Genomic DNA, 25,097 nt, shown 5'->3' on the forward strand with positions numbered 1-25,097 from the left:
TCCTTCCGCCCCCCAGGCTGGGTTACCCCCCCTCTCCCACCCTTGTCCTTGCCCTCGCAACCCAGCCACCTCAGAAGAGAGTCATGGTGGCTGCTCTGGTAGCAGCGTGGCTGCTTCTAGCGGCTGTGGCGTGCACTCAGAGAGACCAGGACTTCTACGACTTCAAGGTTGTTAACATCCGGGGCAAGTTGGTGTCGCTAGAGAAGTACCGTGGCTCGGTAAGTGGACGCCTCGGCACCGCCTCGGCGGGGCCTGATGGGGGCGCCCCGCCGCGGGGAACGGCAGGGTGTTGTTCCGAGGGGGCTTCAGGGGCCCAAGGACACAGTGATGGCTCCCCACCGCCACGCGGGCATTCCCTCCAGAGCGCCGCTCCCCCAGATCCTGCTCCAGTTGGTCTCGCGACTACTACGTGGCGCGGCCCTGGGGCACAGTGAAACCTGAAACTCTTGCAGCCAGCTCTGATTTCCCTGCGGGAGACTTTGGGCAGTGGTCTGGGCCTCTTTCAGAGTCTGGCAGCCCCCGCTGAGCCTGTGTCACGCAAGGGTGGAAAAAGTAACCCTTAGCATCCTGAGGCCTTTGTCTCTCCTATCCCCACTTTCCCTGTCTGCAACTCGGGAAGTTGATGACAGTAAGTTCAATGAGAACGTTGTGGAGATAAATGTGCAGAGCCGAGGGAGTGCGTGGGTACCTTACACAGATCGTCCTCCAGGGAGGACACTGAGGCCCAGAGAGGGAAGATATTTGTACAAGGTCACACAACACTAGAAAGCACAGAGCAGGGAGGAAAACCATTCATCCACCCTTGATCTGCTGCTCTAGGCAAACTCCTAAGATAACAGCTCAGAAAGGAGATATGAGTCATCCAGGCTAACTGCTGCCTCCTTACCAAGAGGGCATCTCAGCAGATGGAGGTGTTCGGAGGAGGGGAAACATGTGATGAATCTTTGAACAAGAGTGGGCTTTAGGAAGACCAAGAGCATTTGGAGCAGAGAACTCTCCGTATCAAGGCTCCGTAGCAAACAGCAAGGAACGTGATGGAGAGATGGTGGTGGCCCTGACTTCAAGCAGTTGTGCTTGAGGAGTACAAAGCATGAGTCTGACAGTAGTGGAAGTTGAGGCTGAAGAGGGTAAGGGAGACACTAAGAGGGGCCTTGAACACTATATTCAGAGGTACCTAGATGTCGCACTGTGTGGAATGAAGAGCCCTCCAAGTCCTTTTCTCAAGTGAGGCTGTGGTGTGGGGAGGGCAAGGAATTGGTCTCTACTAGACAGGTGGACCCATTGTCCAGATTTGGATGGACCCCATAAAAATGAATGTCAGCATTCTTCTCTGGGGAGCAAAGCCATTTTAGTGAAGAAAGTACTGCCTAAACCTCTACATCCTGGGGAAAGCAATCCTTGTCCTCATTTTCCCCAAAGGTATTGTGAGTTTCCAATGAGATGACAGTGTGGCAGCACTGTCACAGAACACAGATAGAGTGTTCTGTACCTGTGTCTGGTGGGGCCCAGAAGGAGCTGCATCCAGAACTCAGAGCAAAGAGCCGATGAGAGCAGGGCCCGTTCCCATCAGGCCTCTCCTTCCTTCTAGTGCAGTGGGCCACAGAGCTCCAGGTTTACCACTTGACCAGCTCTGCTACTTATTAATTCATGTTTTTTTATGGAGCTCCTTGTATATGCCAAGTACTAGGCCAGTCCTGGGGATTCAGTGGTGAACAAAATACAGTGGTACCTCACTCCTCTTTGTGATGAGTGCCAACAAGTGTCGAAACCAACAAGTACTGAACAAGTGAGCAGTGATGAAGCATTTTCTCTTGCGGGTGGCACTGTGACTCATACAGGTTCTAGCAAGTGTAATAAATCCTGAGCAAGCACTGAGTGCTGAAACATTTTTTTCTTATTTAATGCAATGAGTACTGGTTTTGATGAGCTCTGAGGCTGACGAGTACCAAGGTACGACTGTAGATAAGTTTACATTTTAATAGAGCTTAGATAAAATGAAGAAGAAAGAGAAAATTAAAAAGGAACAGAAAAATAAATAAGGAATTTCCTAGTAGTAATAAGTGCTATGACAAGAATAGAATAAAGTCTATTTGTTTTCAGAAATAATAAGGCATCCAGGATGTGAGGAATAGAAATCCTGGAGAAAAATGACCCAGAGAATAATTCCAGAATTCTGAGTGTTTTAAAACTCTAGATCATTGGTAAATACATAGGAGCAAGAGGCCAAAAAATCAATCAGAAAGAAATTGGAAGAAAAACTGTCCCACAGCTGCTAAGTGTTAGAGTTAGAATTTGAATCCAGGCAGTCCAAGTCCAGCTCCAGAGCCCATGCCCCTGAACACCAGGTTTAGAGGGAAATCGGCAATAGTCAGTCCAGGGAAGCTATAAAACTGGGGTGTCCAGCTTGTGGCCTGTGGGCTGCATGTGTCCCAGGATGGCTGTGTATGCAGCTCAACACAAAATCATAAATTTACTTAAAACATTATAAGATTTTTTGTGTGATTATGTGTCATGATGTATTTAATATGTGGCCCAAGACAACTCTTTTCCCAGTGTGGCCCAAAGACGCCAAAAAGTTGGACACCCCTGCATGTATATGATGCTGAGCTAACCCCAATCTAGGTCTGCCCCTTGGGCAATATGGTCATTTATTTGCCTGCAAATAGTTACTGACTCATTACATATATTTCATGGCAATTTTTTTTAATTGAAAAAAATTTACTGGTTCTAGCACCCACTGCGTACTTGGCACTGGGGCCAGTCCTAGAGATATAGTCATGAAAAAGACTATGATCTATGCCCTCGGGCTAACTGGGAAGACAGTCATTTAGATTCGAGTTTGCACAAATCAGTGACCATTTGGGAAAGTGCTTGCCTGCAGCGTGAGGTTATATACATGTAGTCCTGAGTATAGTGTGTGTGTATATGTGTGTATGTGTGAATGATATGTTTGTTTGCTTGCTACACAAATTAACTAGTGTATTTGGATGTGTCTGTCTGTTTGGGTCACTTGAAGGATAATCTTTTTGACTTCAGGCATGGTACTAGAAGTAGGATTTCCTTCCTTCCAAAAGAGTGGGAAGATACACAAGTTACAGGATAAAAATAAATAATTTTCAGTACAGTCAGTGCCCGGGGATCCAGCAGAAAAGAAAATGGAAGACCCCTGACTAGGGAAGGAAGTTAAGGATCCCAGTTTCAGGACTTCTGGTTAAGAGGGAAGCATAGGTAAATATGCTTCATCTCCTCACACAATTACAGCAAAAGTTACAACTAGACTACACAACAAATTTCAGCCAGATCTGTCAGAAAATCGAGCTTTATGGAAGTCTAACAACCAAGGATTTATTTATTTATTTATTTATTTATTTATTTATTTTTAATTTTTTTATTGATTATGCTGTTACAGTTGTTCTATTCCCCCTTTATTCCCCTCCACCCCTACCCCTCATCCCCCCCATTACCCCCCTTTAGTTTATGACCATGTGTCTCAAGTCCTTTAGATTCTATATTTCCCGTGCTATTCTTGCCCCCCATCTATTTTCTATCTACTGTCTATGCTACTTATTTTCTGTACCTTCTCCCCCCTTCTCCTCCTCCCACTCCCCTGTTGCTAACCCTCCTTGAGATCTTCATTTCTATGTTTCCACTCCTGATCTAGCTGTCCTTTTAGTTTGCTTTTGTTTTAGGTGTGGTTGTTAATAACTGTGAGCTTGTTGTCCTTTCACTGTTCATGTTTCTTTAACTTCTTTTTCTTAGATAAGTCCCTTTAACATTTCATATAATAAGGGCTTGGTGATGATGAACTCCTTGAATTTGATCTTATCTGAGAAGCACTTTATCTGTCCTTCCATTTTAAATGAAAGTTTTGCTGGATAGAGCAATCTTGGTTGTAGGTCTTTAGATTTCATGACTTGGAATACCTCTTTCCAGCCCCTTCTTGCCTGTAAGGTCTCTTTTGAGAAATCTGCTGACAGTCTGATGGGGACTCCTTTGTAGGTGACTGTCCCCTTAGCTCTTGCTGCTTCTAGGATTCTCTCCTTCATTTGAATCTTGGCTAGTGTAATGATGATATGCCTTGGTGTGTTCCTTCTTGGGTCCAACTTCTTTGGGACTCTCTGAGCTTCTTGGATTTCCTGGAAGTCTATTTCCTTTGCCAGATTGGGGAAATTCTCCTTTATTATTTGTTCAAATAAGTTTTCCACTGGTGGCTGTGCCTTTCCCCCTTCTGGTACCCCTATAATTTGGATGTTGGAGCGTTTAAAGATGTCCTGGAGGTTCCTAAGACTCTCCTCATTTCTTTGAATTCTTGCTTCTTGACTCTTTTCTGTTTGGCCATTATTTGCTTTCTTCTGGTCCACTCCATTGATTTGAGTCCCAGCTTCCTTTTCATTGCTATTGGTGTCCTGTGCAATTCCATTCATTTCAATTAGTTTAGCCTTCATATGTTTCTCTAATTTGTGGCTATAATCAACCAGTTCTGTGAGGATCCTGATGACCAATGTTTTAAACTGTGCGTCTGTGAGTTTTGCTATTTCTTCATCACTTAGATCTATTGGCTCTGGGGCTCTGAGATCCTCCTGCGCCATTCTTGGTCTGTTCGGGCCCTTTAAGTGTGAGAAGCGGCGCCTTGGATTCCCAGGTCGCTGGGTTGTGACGCTGTATGTGGGGGCGTGGCCAGAGCGGGGAAATGGCGACCCCCTCTGCCGCTTCTCACAGCTGAGGAGACCTCTGGCCCCCTGGATTCCGCGGGCCTGAGTGTGTCTGGCCGAGTCCTCCTGTGCAACCCTGCTCCGCCAGCCGCTGGTTTCGCCCCTTACCGGTCAGGCTGAAGAATTTGTTGTTAACGGACTTCCGAAAAGTTCAATTTTCCGTGTTCTGGCTGTGTTTTCTGTTGCTAATATTTAGTTGTCCCTAAACTTGGTTGTGTGAGAAGGCACGGCACATCCACCTATGCCTCCATCTTGGCGGAAGTTCTCAGAAGTCTAACAACCAAGGATTTAAAGAAGTCACATTCATCCAGACAGGCCATGCTGCTAACACTGGGAATCAAAGCGGTTGTACCTAATACACAGAAACAAACACAGAGAAGCTGCCAAATTGAGGAGACAAAGAAATATGGCCTAAATGAAAGAACAGAACAAAACTAAAAAAAAATTAACTAAATAAAATGGAGATAAGCAGCCTATCAAGTGCATAGTTCAAAACACTAGTTATCAGGATTCTCCAGGAACTCACTGGGTACTTCAATAGCATAAAAAAGACCCAGGCAAAAATAAAGGTTACATTAAATGAAATTTTTAAAGAATCGATGGGGAACCAACAATGGAGGGGATGAGACTGAGAATCAAATCAACGATTTGGAACATAAGGAAGAAAAAAGCATTCAATCAGAACAATAACAAGAAAAAATAATTTTTTAAAAAAGAAAGAAATGAGGATAGGCTAAGGAGCTTCTGGGACATCATCAAACGTACCAATACCCAAATCACAGGGATGCCAGAAGGAGAAGAGGAAGAGCGAGAAATTGAAAACTTACCTGAAAAAAATAATGAAGGAAAACTTCCCTAATTTGGTGAAGGAAATAGACATGTAAGTCCAGGAAGCTCAGAGAGTCCCAAACAAGTTGGACCCAAAGAGGACCACACCAAGATGCATAATAATTAAAATGCCAAAGGTTAAAGATAAAGAGAGAACCTTTTACTTACTTACTTATTTATTTATTTATTTATTGTTAGAGAGTAGGTAAATAAATTTTATTTATTTATTTTTAGAGAGTAGCTCAAGGAGAGAGAAAGAAACATCAATGTGTGAAATACATCAACTGGCTGCCTCTCACATGGGGCCCGTGACCCAGGCATGTACCCTGAAGGGAAATCAAACCAGCAATCTGTTGGTTTGCAGGCTCATACTCAATCCGCTGAGTCACACCAGCCAGAGCTAAAGAGAGAATCTTAAACAGAGCAAGAAAAAAGCAGATAGTTACCTACAAAGGAGTTCCCATAAGACCATCAGCTGATTTCTTAAACTTGGCAGGCTAGAAGGGACTAGCAAGAAGTGTTCAAATTGAAGGGCAGGTATAGTGCTTCCCAAACAAAGCAAAACTAAAGAGTTCATTATCACCAAGCCATTATTAAATGATATGTAATAAGGAACTGTATAAGGAAAAGAAGATCAAATCTACGGACATTAAAATGGCAACAAATTCACAACTATCAACAACTGAATCTAATAAACAAACTAAACAAACAACCAGAACAGGAACAGAATCATAGATATGAAGATCATTTGGAGGGTCATCAGTTGGGAGGGGGAAGAGGTAAAATGGGGGTAAAGGTGCGGGGATTAAGAAGTACAAATTGGTAGGTACGAAATAGAAAGGGGAGTGTTAAAAATGGTATAGGAAAAGGAGAAGCCAAAGAACTCATGTGCATGACCCATGGGTATGAATTAAGGGGGAGGATTGCTTGCGGGAATGAGGGTACTGGGTGGAGGGAGTTCAAGGGGGGAAAATGGGATAGCATAATCAATAAAATATTTGTTTTTAAAAAGGATCCCAGTTTCTTACTACCACAGGCAACCATGGCATATGATATGCTGATGCAAATGGGGGAGGGTGTTCTAACAGCCTGTGGCCCCAGGGAGTGGTTTGTTTCTCATCTGATGGAGGCAGGGTGAAGGAGTTACAGCCCAGTGGTCCTTAACCAGGGGTATTTTTGCCCTCAGGGGACATTTAGCAATGTGGGGAGACATTTTTGATTGTCAAGACTAAGCATCTAGTGGGTAAAGGCCAGGGATGCTGCTAAACATCCTACAATGAACAGAATAGCCCCCTCACAACAAAGAATAGCCAGCCCCAAATGTCTAACTGAGCAATTTTTGCCTGTGCATGTCCAGAGTGGCCCTCTTTATGGAGCCAGCCAGTATAATCCTGGCACTTCTAAAACGGTGGCCAGAGAGATAGGGCCGGGCAGCCCAGACACAAGGTAGCATTTAAAATTCTTAATAACATATAATTAGAAGCCAAAAAGATAGCATTGGTGCCAGAATTCTAATTGCATTACTATAATCAAAGTTCCATCACCCATCTTTATATTTATTAGCTAAAGGTACTAAATAAATTTATAAATAAATTTGTATAAATAAAGTTATTTCAAGGCAATAATACATTTAAGGGTGAGCCTAGTGATAGAAGAAAGTAGTATTGTTTGCAGGAGGGAGCAGGGCAACACGGGATTGCCCTGGGGACCTTGGGGTCCTTTTATCAAGAAAGCCCATGTCTGTCTGTGTTGCAGGTGGTTGTGTATGTATGCACACTTTTTCATTCATCAGGTACCTTCTGAGACTTTTGCATACATCAGGCCCTGGAGTGAAGTGGACATAGCTCCCATCCTCAATGGGCTTAATTCTGGAAGGCAGACTGACACATGTAGAGGCAACTACAGTGATAGGCCAGAAACTGAACCATGTCTACCTTTCTGCTCCCCACATCACTTCTTAATGTGACTCCACCATGTGTATGCTTCTCAATGATTGTGCTGTGTGTTTGTGGGTATGTGTGATATGTGCTAATGAATCTTTGTATCATAGGGCATATGTATACCCATTTGTGAATGTTGTATGCTTATTCTCATGAGTGTTCATGTATGTATATGCATACATATCTGTAAGCCCTGTGTGTTTGATTGCATTTATGCCTGTGTTCATGTATATATGGGAACATTGCACTCACATTTACATGTGTACATTGTGTTCTCGTATGTAGGAGAGAATATGAATTGTTGGGGGCAGTCACACATGTGGGCATCTATATCAAGGCATGTACAAGTACATGCTTGTTGACTGGGTTGTGCATGTCTGGATTTTTGTTTTCGTCACACAGGTGTCCCTGGTGGTGAATGTGGCCAGCGAGTGTGGCTTCACAGACGAGCACTACCGAGCCCTGCAGCAGCTGCAGCGGGACCTGGGGCCCCACCACTTCAATGTGCTTGCCTTCCCCTGCAACCAGTTTGGCCAACAGGAGCCCGACAGCAACAAGGAGATCGAGAGTTTTGCCCGCCGCACCTACAGTGTCTCTTTCCCCATGTTTAGCAAGGTCGCAGTGACTGGCACTGGTGCCCACCCTGTCTTCAAGTACCTGACCGGTGAGTCCAGATCCTTCCCCCTTACCTTCCCTCAGCTGGCTGAGGCCATGGCTTCCTGTACAGCAGAAACCACTGGCTGCCTGGGTGACCTGGGGCCCTTTCCCAACCAGCCCTCTGCCAAGATGTGTTGATCGTCTATTCCAGCACTAATCTTTGAGGATGTGCTGAGGGGTATTCCTGCCTAAGAATATCTTCACTGTGCTGCCTTTAAGTTCTTCCCAGAGTTACTCTTGCAGACATCTCTAAGATCCTTTGCATAGGTAGGGACTCCTGGAAGGAGACTGGGCCCTCAGATATTATTAGTCAGTTGTGAATAGCTGGACTCAGGATGGAGAAACTAAGGTGCAGACAGGGAGGGGATGCGATGTGCCCAGAGAAGCTGATAGGCATCTCCTATCCTGAGTCAGAGTCAAAGTCTATAGGCCACAGGAGAGGAACCTGAGCTAAAAAAGCAGATCTAAATAATCTCATTATTTAGAAATAAATTCCTTCTCCAGCCCCAGAAACCTCAGAGCCACAAAATGAGGTCACGGGCCACACTTGTCATTATAGCCCTGTTTCTTCCCTGAGACCTCTCTCCTCCTTTGGGGACTCCTTTTTTTTGCCTTCTCCTACTCCCTGCTTCTGGTTGCCTTCCAGTCCCTTGCCACCCCCATCCACCCATTTATCTGGAGAAGTAAATGAGAAGCAACAGTATAGCAAACAAAATGTCTCTTACAAAGGCAGATTGAAATTTTGCTCTGTGGGTCAATCTTAATATTTGCTTTTTCTCCCCCAGTCTTTTTTTTGTTTTTATATTTTATTTATTTATCTTTTGACAGGAAGGGAAAGAGAGAGGGAGAGAAGAAGCATCAATGCACCTCTCGTGTGTCCCCTGCCAGGAACTGGCCCACAACCCAGGCATGTGCCCTGACTGGGAATCGAACCACGATCCTTTGGTTTGCAGGCTTGCACTCAATCCACTGAGCCACACCAGCCAGGGATCCCCCTGTCTTTTTATTAGTTCCTTCTTAGTTACCATAGTTATGGATCAAAGCTGACCTGCTCCTGCTTTGGAAGTACCTGGGGAGCTCTTAATGTATTAGCCTGAATTGGCTGGTGTAGCTCAATGGATTGAGTGCCAGCCTACAAACCAAAGGGTCCTGGATTCGATTCCCATTTATGGCACATGCCTGGGTCGTGGGCCAGGTCCCCAGTAGGGGACACGCAAGAAGCAACCACAGGTTGATGTTTGTCTCCCTCTCTTTCTCCTTTTCCTTCCCTGTTCTCTAAAAATAAATAAATACAATCTTTTTTTTAAAAAATGCATTAGCCTGAAACCTACTAAAGCAGGGTGCAAGAATCTGTTTATTTTAAGCACCTCTCACCACCACCACCATGATTTAGATGCAACCAGTCCATGAACTAACATTTGAAAACCACTTCGATTACATTAGAGAATAGAGTGTGGACTATTCAGTCTTTGAGGTCATCAGTAAACGACAATCTGATACTACTTTAGCAAGCATTCCACAGAATCCTAGAGCACTAGTTCTTAACCTTGGCACCACATTAGAATCTCCCCAGGAGTTTTTGGAAAATACTGCTGCCTGAGTCCTACCTCCAGAGACTCTGATTTAAATGGTTTGCCTCAAGGGAAGAATGGATACTAACAGTGGAATTCCAGGGGATGGTACACAGGGAAGCACACTTTGCTCTCCTTCTTCCTTTTTCTCTAGAAACTTCTGGAAAGGAGCCCACTTGGAATTTCTGGAAGTACCTCGTGGCCCCAGATGGAAAGGTGGTAGGGGCTTGGGACCCAACTGTATCGGTGGAGGAGATCAGACCCCAGATCACAGCGCTTGTGAGGAAGCTCATCCTGAAGAAGCGAGAAGACTTATAACCACTTTCCCTCCTCTCCCACTCTCCCCTTCCTCCCTACCTTGCTTTTTGGTGACCAAAGCAAACTCAAATGGTGCTTCAAAGGGAGAGACGATGGCTCTCCTTCATCCATATTTATCTCACCTATGCCATCACTCCTGTGAGGGGGAAATTCTAGCATTCTGATGATTTGAATCTTAGAGCAACCTATAGGAACTGGCCAATGAGAGCTCTTGACCAGTGAATCACCAGCCAGTAAGAACTTCTAGCCCATGAAAACATGTGGCAAATAGAACTATATCAAGCAACAATCTCCTACCTATTAAGAACTCTATGAAACAGGGCCGATTCCTACCTCACAGGGCTGTTGTGAGGATTAATGAAAGACCTATGAACGTGCCTAGGACAATGGCAGCCCAACAGGAGACACCCAATAAATGTTCTTTGCATATAAACCAAAAAATAACGTGATCAATGAAAACTTGCACCCAACATGGATTCCCAACCAATGAGAATCCAGGTCAAACATTTATTTGTTGTTGTTTTCTAAAGTATTATTTTTTTTAATTACCAAAGGAATGTAAATTCATTGTAAGACAATGCAGGATGACATGATAAAATGAAAATGTACCCCTCAAGCCTTTTTGTATCGGGCCAATCATTATGACTCACTGAAATTTCCCTGACCAAAAGTACACTACAATAATGAAGAGACAAAAGATACGAATAGATAATTCACAGAATATAGATGGATAATAAGGATATGAAAAGATAGTTACCTTAATTCAAGTTGGAAAGATTTTCAATTTTTTTATCTTCACCCGAGAACATTTTTTCATTGCTTTTAGAGAGAGGAAGCAAGAGATAGAAAGATCGATGAAAGAGAGAAGCACTGATGGATTGTCTCTGGAATGTACTGGACTGGGGATCTGACGTGCCAGAACTAGGGACCAAACCTGCAACCTAGGTATGTGCCTTGACCTGGAATTGAACCTTCAGCCCTTCAGTTACAGGACAGTGCTTCAACCAACAGAGCCACACTGGCCAGGGCACCAAGTTGGAAAGATTTTAAAAATGATAATACCCATTGTTGATAAGGATGTGGGGAAATAGGCATTTGCATAAACTATTGTTGGGACAATAAAAAGGCACAAGTTTTTGGAGGGTGATTTGGCAATATCTTTTAAAACAAAATGTTCATACCCTTTGATCCATTATATAGAAGACCCCCAAACTGTGCAAATATATATGTGTATACAAATATATATGTGTATACACTGTTCATAATAGTGAAAACTGGATATAATCCTTGTGTCCATCAACATAATTTATTACCAACTTGTGGTCTGGTAATAAATTATGGTACAAATCCAAATGATACACTAATATAGTTATTAAATTAATGAATTAGATTTCTATATGCTATCACAGAAAGTTGTCCAAAAGTGAAAAAAGGGCAAGCTGTACAACAGAATGAACCCATGCACACACACACAAAATCCAGTAAGAGAATAATATTTTTATTAAAAATTTACAATGTTCCCTGGTTGTTGTGGCTCAGGTGGTTGGAGCATTGTCCCGAAAACCAATAGGCCTCAAATTTGGGTCAGGGCACATGCCTGGGCTGCAGGTTTAGCCCCCAGTTGAAGTACATACAAGGCAGCTGATTGATATTTCTCTCTGATATCAGTGCATCTCTCCCTCTCCCCTTCCTTTCCCCCCTCTCTCTCTAAAATCAATAAGCATGTCCTCAGTTGAGGATAAAAAAAATTTACAATGTTAAATGAGAAGGAGAGAAGGGGGAAGGAATATAGACCAAAACATTCATGGTGGTTGCGGGTGAGGGCTGGTAACAGGACTCACTCACTTTCTTCATTAAGTATTACTGTGATGTTTGAATTTTGTATGTAAAATGTATATTTCACTTCTATATAAATATTTTTAAAGGCAGCTAGAACCTGAGGTGATGGGTAAAGTCACTGATTGATAATTCATTGGCCAGTAAGAATTTCTTGTCTACTTCTCCCAAGGTCACTCTTCTAGAAGACACAGACACAGATTCAAGTCCCAGCTGTGCCCTGACTCAGACTGAGCAAACTACCATAGTTTGCTGTGTATAATGCACACCCACGGTTTTGTGTGCATTATACACAGGATTATGCCCATGATATGTAATCATTATACCCATGTATAATGCACATCCTTATTTTTCCCTCAAAAATCTAGGCAAAAAATGCACATTATACATGGCAAAATAGGGGTATTTCCTGTCTTCTGTCCTCAATTTTCCCACTGGACCACAAGAGAGTTGAACTCTGCTTATAGGTCTCAAAGTCTCCCTTAATGGTCATCCTCAAAAGCTGCCCAGAGCAAATGAAGGCTCTCTTTGTGCTGACCACAGCCCTTCTGAGGTGACCTCCAGAGTGCCCTTACACACCTTGCTTCATGCTCCAGCTTGGTATATACTTCGTGTGTGTTTGCATACATATACATGCAATGAAACCCAGCTATCAGGGACATTTCTGGGATGGAAATCCCGAGCCACATTCTCAGTGGACACATCTCTGACTTTATCCTTCTTGACCTCTCAGCCACATCTGCTATTGCTGACTACACCCTCTTCCTGACACATTCTCTTGCCTTAGCTTTCATGTCACTGTCTTCTCTTGGTTTTCTCCTTTTCTCTGAGTGCTCTTTCCTTCTCAGTGTTGGTTGATGTTTCTTCCTCTGTCCACTCCTTCCCTATTGTTCTTCCTTGAGGTTTTAGGCTGGTCCCTCTTGTCACTTTATACACTCTTCTGCAGCAGCTGTCCCATTTTTTTTCTCATGGTTTTGACCTTGGACTCAGATCTCTACCTTGGACTCATATCAACCTGCCTACTGACATGCCTGAAGATACCTGAGTTCAACATACGCAGAACTCACCTGCTCTTGTTCCCACCCAGCCTTTGCAAACCCCCTAAGCCTTTCCCGTCACATACCACTCTATTCTCACTGTTTAAGCAACTACCCTCTCTCCTCTCTCTTTAGTACAGTGCCTGATCCTTATCAGAGTACAGGTAATTAGATGGCAAACATTTTGAGCAATAGCTCCATGCTGTCCCTGGCTACCTCCTATCTGAAAACCAAAGACAAGCAAACAGTTTCCCCTAGAAGTTTAGAGTCCAGCTGAGAATTTTAACATCTCATTTAGACCTTCATTCCTTTCAGCATTATCAGCTTTCTGCTGTCCTAATGTGCAAGAGTCCCCTAGGAAAAATCTCACTTTAAATCCTTATCAACTATTATCTTAGTCATTGGTTAACCAGTAAATACTAACAAATCAGTTAATATTTCATTTTCTACCAATACTTTAGTTATCTTCTAACTCTTTACTTGTAAGCTAAATACTTTATTTATTGGGCTACATATTAGCTCTCAGTAATGTGGAAGAAAAAGGGCAGGTCTTTCTGGGTAGTCATGCCCCAGGCCTATAACTTCTTTAGTGAAAGGTTTTTAAGCAAGTTCTGTTCATTGTTCTTGGGCTGGAGGTTAACACACCTTTGAAACCTGGAAGTAATACTGCTCAGAGGTGTAATCACTCTTAAGAAAGCACCTAATCTAGTAATCTAATCCTGCCTTGCTTTCTCCCACCTTCATGTAATCTTCCTTAAATACCTCATTAATTCCAAATGAATAAAAAAAATGCAAACTGTTACTCTACAGAGCATCTGAGATCTTGGTCCCCCACATATTTTGTCAGTTTGGCTCAAATAAACTCATAAAAATTCTTTACAGGTTTGGACTGTTCTTACATCAACAGTACTTTAGCTATTTTCCAAACCATTTTAATTATTCATTTATATTGTAATTATTTCCTTAAGTCTTATGACTGATTCCTTAGCTGCCTGCTATTAGTCTAACAGTAAGGAGTTATAACCTACCCCACCATCCTTTTAACCTTGTTTCTATAAATGCTGACTCCGACTTACAGTAGCATGTTTGAGTAAGAATCCTAGGAACTACGAAAAATAAAGACTCTGACCTTCAGCCATCCCAACTCTGGGAGATTTACTGACCTTCAACCGTAAAACCAGGATGACACACACCAGACCATCACTTGACCAGTTTTGAGGGCTTAGGGGAGTAGACTGTTCTGGTCTGCCAGTAGAGACCTTTTCAATCCCCTCCTTTTTACCTCTTTGTTCTGCTTTCCCTCTCCCTCCCTTTAAAAGCCTCTGCCTGCACGGACATGTTAAGATGGGCTTTGAGATAAGAGTCCCCATCTTCTCAGATTGCTGGTATCAGAATAAATCTCTTTCCTTATCAGTATAGCTGGACCTGGATTCAGTTACATTAGTTGAGGGCAGGTTAGCAAGTCAGAGACCACCTGTTAGGAGTTTGGGGAGGGGGTCACTTCTGCCTATGGAGATATGATAAAGGACTTTGTCTTTTGCTGAGCTCTCCTTCCACATTCCCTACCCAGTGATTCATTCTCTTTCAACATCAACTGGTCCCAGGTCCTCAGATAAAGGGAGGTCTCATCCAAACTGCTTATTTACTTCTCTAAGTTGGTCTGGACAGTGGAAGGGGAAGAGTGAGGGGACTTCCTGGAAAATTACTGTTCTGCACTAGGTTCTAGGGATACATCAGTAAACAACACATGTTCTCAGTTGTCATGGTGCTTAGAGAATAGTGGGAAGGCAAAGATTAACCAAGTAATTACATAACAAATTGTAATATTATATAATTACAATTATGATAAGCACCAGGAAGAAGCACAAGGAGCTATGGGCATGTATAAAGTGGCAATGGTCCTATTCTAAAGTTCAGAGAAGTCTTTCCTGAGGAATGACATGTAAGCTGAGAGCTGAAATTTTAGTAAGAGTCAGTGGGGGAAAGAAGTGGGGAGGTCCTAAGCACTCGTAGTGCCTCTTGCAAAGGCCCTAAGGCAGGAAGACACTAGACTGTATGGAGCCAGTGCTGCCTGGTGAGAGAGGCATGCAAGGATCAGACCATTGAAGACCCTGTGCAATGCACATAAGAAATGCTGGTGAACAAACTGCAACAATACAGATGATGTATTATAGAACTGTACACTTGAAACCTATATAACTTTATTAGCCAATGTTGCAACAATAAATTTAATAAACTTTATATTAAGAAAAAAGAAAGGATAGTAACCTGACCTCGATGACAGAGCTTGTTTTCAGTCCTAAATCTTCAGGGCAAAATAAACCCTAGGGCAGAAGCAGACCTGAACTGCAGATAAGAGAAGTATGCTGCTCCAGAGTCTGTCTGGAGGGCTAGGCACCAGTGGAGACACCTGTGGAAAGCAGACAGAGCCCTGGCTCCAGCAGGACTAGCCTGGGGATTGCTGGAGGGGACTTCCAAAGGAGCTGCTGGCTTAATTCCTGGGTCCCACCCAGAATAATTATATTGCAGGTGGTCAAAGGCATTCAAGAAATGCTGCCTTGGGTATAACAAAACCTCTGCAGCTGCCTCTCCTGCCTAGATCTCCATGAATCCTTACATCTTAGCCCTCACCTGATTTTTACCACTTTGTATCAGAATATAGACTGGGCAGGGACAACAAAAACTCAAAGTAAACCCAGTCTCAAATAAAGTAGAAATTTCTTTATATTCTTTATAAAAGTTGGACCTTTTATCTGCTCCATGAATTAGTCAGCGGTCCAGGAGCACAGCTCTGCCATCCCTAGAATATTGCCAACATCTGCAATATTGATTCAAGATAGCTGACTACCTCAATCCTGTTCCTTTAAGGGTGCTACATCACCTTATACTGATAAGAAGACTTACTCACATAGCCATCCATACCTAGACAGAAGGATCACTGAGAAATAAAATTTTTATTCTGTATGGCCATGAGCCCAGATGAAAACTGGGGGTTCCATTAATATAGAAGAAAAGATGTTGGGAGAGCAGGGACAAATAGCTGTCCCCTTTTCCTTCTTCCTGCTACCATTATTCTGACTCAGGATTTATCATCCTTCTAGCTCATCTCCTTGGCCCCCACTCCCTCCTCTAATCATCCTCAACATCACAAGTTGAAAGATGTTCAAAACAGCAATCCGAGCACATCAACTCTCTGCTCCAATGTGCTCCCCACCCTTGTCTTTGGAATAAAGGCTTGGTTCCTTAATGTCATTCGAAGTCTTTGTGTCTCATCCTCCTTTGTTTGCCCTATTCTCTTTCACTCCTTCCTTGTGTTGCACAGGTAGAAATTCTTCTCCTTTCCATGATATCGCATTACTGTGCACCTTATCTCTGTTGTATTCTTTGAGCATAACAAATGCCTGATCCATAATAGGTGTTCAACAGGCATTTATCTATGTCTGTTTCTGAATGTTCTGGGACTGTTGGAGCCCCCTGCATCAGCTAGGTTCCTCCTGAAAGGCTCAAATTCTCCCCCAAAAAGGGGTGACCAATCCCAGTGAGATGGGAGAGCCCAGTCAAAAGGCCCCTTCCTCTTACCCCTTGGAATAGGCCTGCTCTCTTCTGATCACATGAGCAGTTGGGCCCATTCATCATTTGCCAGAGGGAGTCCTACAGGGCCACAACTCTACCTGGTATTTGTGACATTTTTGGAACATATTAAAAAATTATTCATTGCTTATTTGAAATTCAAATTTAACTAGCCATCCTGTATTTTATCTGTCAACCCCACTGCCGTGCCATAGGGAGCTGAACTAGATAGCCTGGGTCTAGGGTCTTTCCAACTCTAAGCAACAGATTTTAACTCTTCTGATTAACTCTTTAACTCTGATTTGCCTTGTTCCTCTCCATGAAAGCAGAAACTCTTCTAAGAATTAAAGTGGAAGAGCTAACAGCCTAATCAACATAACAAATGACAAGACTACCCTACTAGCTGTGTAACCTTGGGGCAGTCACTAACCTCCCTGAACCCTGACCCCTTCATCTAGCCAATAAAAAGAAACCAAGATTTTACTTAATACGTGCTGGGCCCTGTGCTAGCCACATCCATCTACGTGTTCCCTCACCTGGAATATTCAGACAAACTAATGTATAAGAAGGCACATTGTAAGTGCAAATGGGCTGTATCAAATATGAAATAGTATTAGCATCAGAGTAATGCTGTCTGCAGTTGATTCCCTGACCCTTAGCGGGAAAGAAGCTTCCCTGGCTTGTTCATATTGCAGAGGAAAAACACTGCAGGACTCTAGAGGGTAGAGCAGTGGTTCTTAACTAAGGGTGATTTGGCTCATGAGGGGCCATTTGGCAATGTCTGAAGACATTTTTGGCTGTCTCAGTAAGAGATGGCATCGAATGGGTCAAGGACAGGGAGGCTGATAAACATCCTGCAGTGCACAGGACTGTCCACTACAGCAAAGATTTATCTGCCTCAAAATGTCAAAGGTTGAGAAATCCTGGCCTAGAGTGTTGCAAACAGGATTCATATCCCAGGGCTGCCACTTAGCAGCTGGGTGACTCGTGGGCAAAGTACTTTGCCTCTCTGGGCCTCACCACCTTCTCTGGGGCATCTAAAATATCAATAGTACTTACCTCATAGTCCTACTATGATGACTAAATGACAGCACACCCATGAAGCACGGCAGGGCCTAACAACAGTAAATATTCAGTAAATAGTAATAGTTCTTGTGGTCATTTATGTATTACTGTTACCATTTAAAAGACAGAAAATTGAGGCCCAGAGGGGAACAGGCTTGCCTAAGGTCTAGAGAAAAATCAGTCCTAGTCATGGGTTGACAAAGTTCATTAAGAGTCTTCTGTACCAGATGACATGATACTGTGGACAGAGAACCCTAAAGATTCCACCAAAAAACTACTAGAACTGATAAATAGGTTCAGTAGAGTAGAGGATATAAAATAAATATCCAGAAGTCAGTTGCACTTTTATACACCAATAATGAACTACCAGAAAGGAGAACTAAGGAAATAATCCCATTTACACTTGCACTAAAAAATAAAAATAGAAAATAAAATACCTAGGGACAAATTTAACCAAGGATGTAAAGACCTGTATTCAGAAAATTGTAAGACATTGAAGAAAGAAATTGAAGGAGATACGAATAAGTGGAAGCATATACCATAACATGGACAGGAAGAATTAACATCATTAAAATGTCCATACTATGCACAGCAATCTATAGATTCAATGCAATTCCTGTCAAGATACCAATGGCATATTTCACAGAACTAGAAAAAATATTCCAAAATTTGATATGGAACCAAAAAGACCTCAAATAGCCACAGCAATCATTTTACTTATTTATTTTAATTATATTTCATTGATTATTCTATTACAGTTGTCCTGATTTTCCCCCTTTGCCCCACCTGACTCAGCACACCCCTACTCCCTCAGGCAATCCCCACACCATTGTTCATGTCCATGGGTCATGCATACTTGTCCTTTGGCTACACCATTTCCAATGCTGTACTTTACATCCCCATGACTATCCTCCTGTAAGTACCTATTTGTACTTCTTAGTCCCCTCACCTCTTCACCCATTCCCCCACACTCCCTTCCCATATCTGGCAACCATCAAAATGCTCTCTGTATCCATGATTCTATCCCTGCTCTTGTTTGCTTAGTTTGTTTTTTAGATTCAATTGTGGATAGATTTGTACTTTTTTGCCATTTTATTGTTCATAGTTTTGGTCTTCCTCTTTTTCTTAAAGCCAGGATGACTAAACCAGGATGATGCACACCAGACCCTCACTTGCCTTATCAGAATGGAGTGTGCTTGTCTGCATGTAGAGAACTTTACAACCCTCTCCCTTGATCTCTTTGCTCTGTTCCTCCCTCCCTCCTTATAAAAACCTCTGTTTCTACTGAAAGGTGGGGATGGGCTTTGGGATATGAGTCCCCTATCTTCCCAGGTGGATGGACTTTGAGATGTGCCAAGAGTTCCCCCATTTCCCAGGAGATGGGCTCTGAGACAGGAGTCCCCCATCTTCCAGATGGCCAGCATCTGAAGAAACCACTTTCCTTAAATCAGTACCTGCTTCTTGAGTATTGGTTTTGGTAGCTGTAGGCAGGCAGACCTCCATTCAGTTACAGAATCACACTACCTGATATCAAACTATACCACATCATAGTAATCAAAACAGCATGGTACTCGCATAAAAACAGACACATAGATCAATGGAACAGAATATAGAGAGTCCAGAAATAAACCCCATGCCTTATGGTCTATTACTATTTGACAAAGAAGGCAAAAAACACACTGTACAATGGGGTAAAGATAGTCTATTTAATAAATGGTGTTAGGAAAATTGGACAGATATGTGAAAAAAAAAAGAAACTATATCATCTTCTCACACCATACACAAGAATAACTCAAAATGGATTAAAAACATGTCAGATTGTAAATCATAAAACATAGGCAGTAAAATCTCAGACATTTCTTGTAGCAATATCTTTTTAGATGTATCTTCTAGGGCAAGGGAGACAAAAGAAAAAATAAACAAATGATACTACATCAAACTGAAAAGCTTTTGCAGAGCAAAGGAAACCATCAACAAAATGAAAAGACAACTCACTGAATGGGAGAACATATTTGCCAATGATACATCTCATAAGAGGTTAATAAAGAGCTCATAAAATTCAACACCAAAAAAACAATCCAATTTAAAAACGGGCAAAGGACCCAAATAGACACTATTTCAAAGAAGACATACAGATGGTCAATACATATATGAAAAGATACTCACATCACTAATCATCAGAGAAACACAAATTAAAACCACAATGAACCCTGGCCAGCATGGCTCAGTTGGTTGGAGTGTCATCCCGTGTACCAGAAAGTTGTGGATTCAATCCCTGGTCGGGGCATGTACAGGAGGTAACCAATAGATGTTTCTCTCTCACACTGATGTCTCTCTCCCTCCTTACTCTCTCTCTCAAATCAATAAATGTATCCTCATACAAGGATTTAAAAAACCACAGTGAGATACCACTTCATACCTGTCAGAAAAGCTATGAGTTAATCAATCAAAAACAAGTGTTGGCAACCATGTGACAAAAAGGGAACACCTGTGCACTGTTGGTGGGAATGCAGATTGGTGCAGCCATTGTGGAAAGCAGTATGGAGTAAATACTTCAAAAAATTAAAAATGGGACTGCCTTATGACCCAGCAATTCCAGTTCTGGGAATATATCTGAAGAAACCCAAAATACTGATTTGAAAGAATATATGCACCTCTATGTTCATTACAGCATTATTTACAATAGGTGAGACTTGGAAGCAGCCCAAGTGCCCATCAGTAATGAGTGTATAAAAAGCTGCAGTACATCTGCAGGATGGAACACTACGCAGCCATAAAAAGGAGGAAATCTTACCTTTTGTGCCAGCATGGAGGAACTTGGAGAGTATTGGGCTAAGTGAAATAAGCCATGATTAGTGACATGAGCATCTTTCCAAATACCATATGATTATGATTTCACTTATATGTGAAATCTAATTAACAAAATAGAAACAAACTCATTGAAACCTTGGACTAAAGAGGGTAGAGGTTCAGGGGCTGGGTGAAAAGGGTGAAGAGATTAAGTAAGAAAACCCTCATAGACAGAAAACAGTATGGTGATTACTAGAGGGACGGGGGAGGGGGAGGCAGAAGAGGGTAAAGAGGGGATAAACGGTGATGGAAGGAGACTTGGCTTGGGGTGGTGAACACACAATACAACATATAGATTTTGTATGATAGAACTGGGCACTTAAAACCTAAATAATTTTATTAACCAATGTCACCCCAATACATTCTATTTTTTAAAAAGAGTCTTATATAGACAAAGGCTGCACTTTTCTTATGTGTGAACCTAACATAAGACATAATCCTTGCTCTCAGACAAGTGAAAGGAAGAAGAGGAGTAACCTTTGCTGAGTGCTCACATACTTATATCTCATCTCTACGAGGTAGGTACTTTAACTTCTATTTTACAGATGAGGCTAAGTGAGAAGTAGTGTCCCAGCAATCAGTTGCCAAGTAGAGATTAAAACCTAGACTAATCTGGTACCGAGCCCTTGCCTTTCCCTCTATTCTCTGCTTCCTGCACTTCAGTGACACTCCAGCAGGGAAAGGGGAGGTTTAGGGTTGGAGACTCTGCTACTAGGGGAGGGCCATTCACTCCAGGGTGCAGAAGCCTTGGAATAAATTCTACAACTGGATGATATCAGGCTGAAAAAGAAATGAGAACATGAAAAATGCTTAATAACATGTAAGTGATGGACTCATGTTGAGACCAGAGCAGGAGACAGGCAAAGGAAGTGTTTCCCTGAGCTTTGGAGACCAGCTGCCATTCCCAGATGGGTCCTCGGGTGAATAAGTTAACCTCTCTGAGTCTCAATATCATTACACATTAAAACACCCATTATTTATTTATTAATTCCTTCCTTGAAGCAGGGTTGCTCTATATGGTCATGTAGGTTTTGAAGGTGTCCAGCAGAAGGGACAGGTAAGAGTTGAAATCTACCTTGAACTCTGATTCTCAAGCCTTGTCTTCAGCATAAAGCTACACCAGGTCAGAGGAAGGGGCACTTTTTTCTAATTTGCACAAAGGAACAAAGCAGCACAAAGCAGCCGCCCTGCCTTGAGAACTAGGCCCTTGGCTCAGTGTCATGAAACCGGGGCTGAAGCAGGAACAGCCTCTGACCTGCAGGACGAGTCCTGTGGTATCTGTGAGATGATGGCACAGGGAACGTGCTCCGTGAAGGGTACAGGTACTGTCAACACAGAAGATGCTTCAATAAAAATAATGCCCTGAGAAAATGGTCACAGAAAGGCTTCCTGTTGGAAGGGTTCCTTTAAGCTGGGTCTTGAAGGGTGGAAAGGATGTAGATAAGCAAAAGCCACAGGGAGCAGGCATTTCTTTCCTGACCCTCTCTGAGAAGACAGGCTACCTTGGTGGAGAGGGCACTGTTTTGAGAGCTGCTCAGTGGGGTTTCAGTTCTGGCTTTCCAAGTGCCAGGCTTTGGCTCTTCCCACTGCCCTGATGCAGAGAGGGAAAGTGACCTGCCTAAGGTCAAACCACAGGTGACTGGAACTTATTACTGGCACATCCTTGGGTGAGTTACTTCACCTCTTTGGGTCCAGTTTTCCTGTCAGTAAAGCAGGGTATAAAATTGTGTGTGTGTGTATGTGCACCTTGGAGACTCCATATCAATCTAGTAAGATATTGCTGTGTGGAGAGATTATGGGTGACTTTTTAATTTTTTCTTTCAGTTTATCTGTATTCTCTGATTTGTTGTTTTATAATGAATGTGTATTATTTACTTATTTTTTTAATAGACGGAGTCATACTGCATAGGGTTGTAAGGACTAAAAGAGATAATGAAAAGCACAGCACAATTTCTACTTCGCAGTGTGTCCTCCATGAATATGAATTCTCCTTGCTTACCTTTCTCTTATGCTTTTCTTTCCTTCTGGTGTTAGAGGCTTTGGCCCCCAACCTCAGCTGGGGAGGGAGGAGGAGGTGGTACGGGATTCTGATTTCAGCTACTGGCTGTGCAGCTTTGGGTAAATCACTTAACCTCCACCAGTCTCAGTTACCTTGTCTGCAAAATGGGAAGAATAACACCTACCTCAAAAGAAGTTTTTAAGGACTATATGATATACAAGATGGGAAACTGTGTGGCACATATTAGGTCTGCAATAAGTGTCTGCAGGGAGAAATGTGATATATGTGATGAAGGAACAAGCATTGGAATAGTAGCTAGACCAGAAGAGGTAGAAGATTTTAGCATAGATTCCACAGAGCCCAAAGGGGTTCATGGATAGAGATTACGGTGAGAGGAGGGGAAGCATGAACTTGGATTTTCACTAACATCAAACTGAAATTCAGCATATCCTTCTATCATGCCTATAAGCAACAAATCACAGCAGTGACTTTGGCACCAATAGAAATCATAGATATTTCCACATTGCATTACAATAGTGATGTCTTGAAATACCCATTCACCACCTCAAAATTACCATAGGTTATCAGACCAGTTAACCTATTCTAGATTTTGTTATTTAAGGTGTTTTAAAGGGGACTAAATCATGAAATAAATATTTTGATAATGATTTTATATAATTGATTTCCTTTGTATTCCAAAGTAATTTGTTTTTTGTAATTAAAAAATATTCTTCTAAATAGCGGTTCGTAGTTTTCATCAGACTGCCAAAGAAGATCCTTGGCTAGACAGATGTGAGTCCCAGTCTTGCCTGGACCATAGATTACTGTGTGACATTGGTCTTGGTAAGTCTCTCAGGGGCATAATCATCCTAGCTTGTCTCACTCACAGGGTTATTGGGAGGAACGAATTAATTCTTGGCTGCTAAAGGACTTTGGAAACTGTTGGCAGCTTCCCAATTTTACTAAAAAGCCAGAGTAGAGTGCTTTCTACCTCCCAGTTGAACCCTAGGTCTCCAGGAGCACTCTCTCCTTTCCACAAGTTACTACCACTCCTCTTTACTCCCTAATAAATACAGAGGCCAAAATGTACCTCCATTAGATTATACTACCCAGCTCCCAGTCTGTAGAGATCCCCAGCTGGGGAAACATTTTCTGAGGGATAATAACAATTTTCTCCAGTTTTCATATTTGACCTTAGAGTGACTCTTGAGGACACTACCCCCTCAAAACTCTTTTCTGGTCCTTCACATGGTGACCCCTCTGTGGCCACAATCCTTGCATTTCCCTTTTCATTGCTCTGTCCTGTGATGTCTGTCTGACCCCCCACCATACTATGTGTTTCTCAGGGGCAGACCAGACCCAACCCCTCTTCAGGGGCTCCAGTGCCCAGGTGAAAATCATGGAACACATTAGCATCTTAGGAGCTGGTCTAGATGAAGAAAAGGAGCCTGAAGCACAAAGACTAAAGGTGAGGAAGGGGTTGAGATAGGGCTTGAGGCCAGATCCCCGGATGCCCATGATTTATCCACCACACGAGGGAGTCCCAAAGCCTCATATGATTTCCTACTTTACCCACTATTGTGAAAAATGGGGAGAGCTAAAAATGAGGAGAGCCCATCTGTACAATGAGCAGTGTCAAATTCAATGGCTTTGAAACCTTTTGACCTGACTCATAGGAAGAAATGCATTTTACATAGCTTTACTAACTGCCATGTACTTTTTCTATTTCATTTGATTATTATTTTTTTTAACACTAGCTGTGACTCAATAACCGATTACATGGCCCAGGGATGCTTTTCAGCCTCAATACCCTGTTATTGGCTGAAAGGAAATTAGTCACATAATGAATGGGACAATTAAAGTTCGGAAGTCCCTAGTCCTGGCTCAATGTGATTGGGCCAAACTGCACACCTCTCAGAGCCTCAGTTTCCCCTATGTACCCTGGCAGGAAAGACAGGCTTCATATAGCCCCTTCATGGCCCTCTGATCCTAGTGAGAACACTGCTCCTGTGATCTGGAAACTATTCCTGAGTGAAGAGGTGCACTGGCTTTGCTACCTGGTGGGTGGGATTACCATCTGAGACATTTATTTGCCCCCTTGTCCTAGGCCAGTGTGGACAGGGTGTGAACAGGGAATATGAACATGTCAGTGCAGGAGCTAACTGCTCAGGAAAGGAAAAGACAGAGGAATCCAGAGGATGAGGTCATTAAAAGTCCATTGGTGGACTTCCAGTCAAAATGGTGATGTAGGTAGGCATGGTTCACCTCTTCACACAACCACATCAAGATTACAACTAGCCCTGGTTGGTGTAGCTCAGTGGATTGAGCATGGGCCTGGGAACCAAAGGATCATGGTTCAATTCCCAGTCAGGGCACATGCCTGGGTTCCAGGCCAGTTCCTAGCAGGGGATGCACAAGACGCAGCCATACATTGATATTTCTCTCCCTCACTCCTTCCCTTCCCCTCTAAAGATAAATAAATAAAATCTTTTAAAAAAATATTACAACTAAAATATAGAACAACCATCACTCAGAACCATCAGAAATGGAGTTAATGGAAGTACAACAACTACAGAATTAAAGAAACCACATCCATCCAGACTGATAGGAGGGGTGCAGACCCAGAATGGGTTGGTCCCACACCCACATGTGGTAGATAAAAATTCAGGAGGGATATCTTGGGAGCAAGGAGTCCCAGCCCCCACACCAGACCG

General features: G+C 42.7%; 1 protein-coding gene and 1 long non-coding RNA gene across 3 annotated transcripts in view; one reads left to right on the forward strand and one right to left on the reverse strand.

Annotated features, from left to right (window-relative positions):
• Positions 1-23,799, forward strand: GPX7 (glutathione peroxidase 7). 2 transcript variants are annotated; one of them, XR_005084331.2, is made up of 6 exons: positions 1-218; positions 7,883-8,144; positions 9,863-10,971; positions 20,835-20,902; positions 23,125-23,226; positions 23,730-23,799. XR_005084331.2 is itself a non-coding variant. In XM_037158345.2 (3 exons), exons 1-3 carry the CDS (start codon positions 84-86, stop codon positions 10,024-10,026), a joined length of 561 nt encoding a protein of 186 aa, XP_037014240.2. In that variant the 5' UTR covers positions 1-83; the 3' UTR covers positions 10,027-13,758. The 2 variants fall into 2 exon arrangements, 1 of the variants encoding a protein (XP_037014240.2); XM_037158345.2 differs by lacking the exons at positions 20,835-20,902; positions 23,125-23,226; positions 23,730-23,799 and having other exon boundaries at positions 9,863-13,758.
• The window catches only part of LOC128625862 (uncharacterized), a 23,607-nt gene continuing 3,283 nt past the window's right edge, over positions 4,774-25,097 (reverse strand). The window contains exons 2-3 of the long non-coding RNA XR_008389702.1: positions 20,329-20,366; positions 4,774-5,064 (exon numbers count right to left, since the gene is read on the reverse strand). This is a non-coding gene — a long non-coding RNA (uncharacterized LOC128625862). The remainder of the gene's footprint in view (positions 5,065-20,328; positions 20,367-25,097) is intronic.

This window comes from Artibeus jamaicensis, unplaced genomic scaffold (assembly GCF_021234435.1).
Source record: "Artibeus jamaicensis isolate MK-2021 breed Jamaican fruit bat unplaced genomic scaffold, CSHL_Jam_final scaffold_1019, whole genome shotgun sequence".
In the NCBI taxonomy this organism is placed as follows: Eukaryota; Metazoa; Chordata; class Mammalia; order Chiroptera; family Phyllostomidae; genus Artibeus; species Artibeus jamaicensis.

Bases quoted from the DNA above. Each gene is read 5' to 3' on its own strand.
- GPX7 (XM_037158345.2), top strand. From the start codon at position 84: ATGGTGGCTGCTCTGGTAGCAGCGTGGCTGCTTCTAGCGGCTGTGGCG. The intron at 219-7,882 runs GTAAGTGGACGC...TTCGTCACACAG, and splicing joins TAGAGAAGTACCGTGGCTCG to GTGTCCCTGGTGGTGAATGT. The intron at 8,145-9,862 runs GTGAGTCCAGAT...CTTTTTCTCTAG, and splicing joins TGTCTTCAAGTACCTGACCG to AAACTTCTGGAAAGGAGCCC.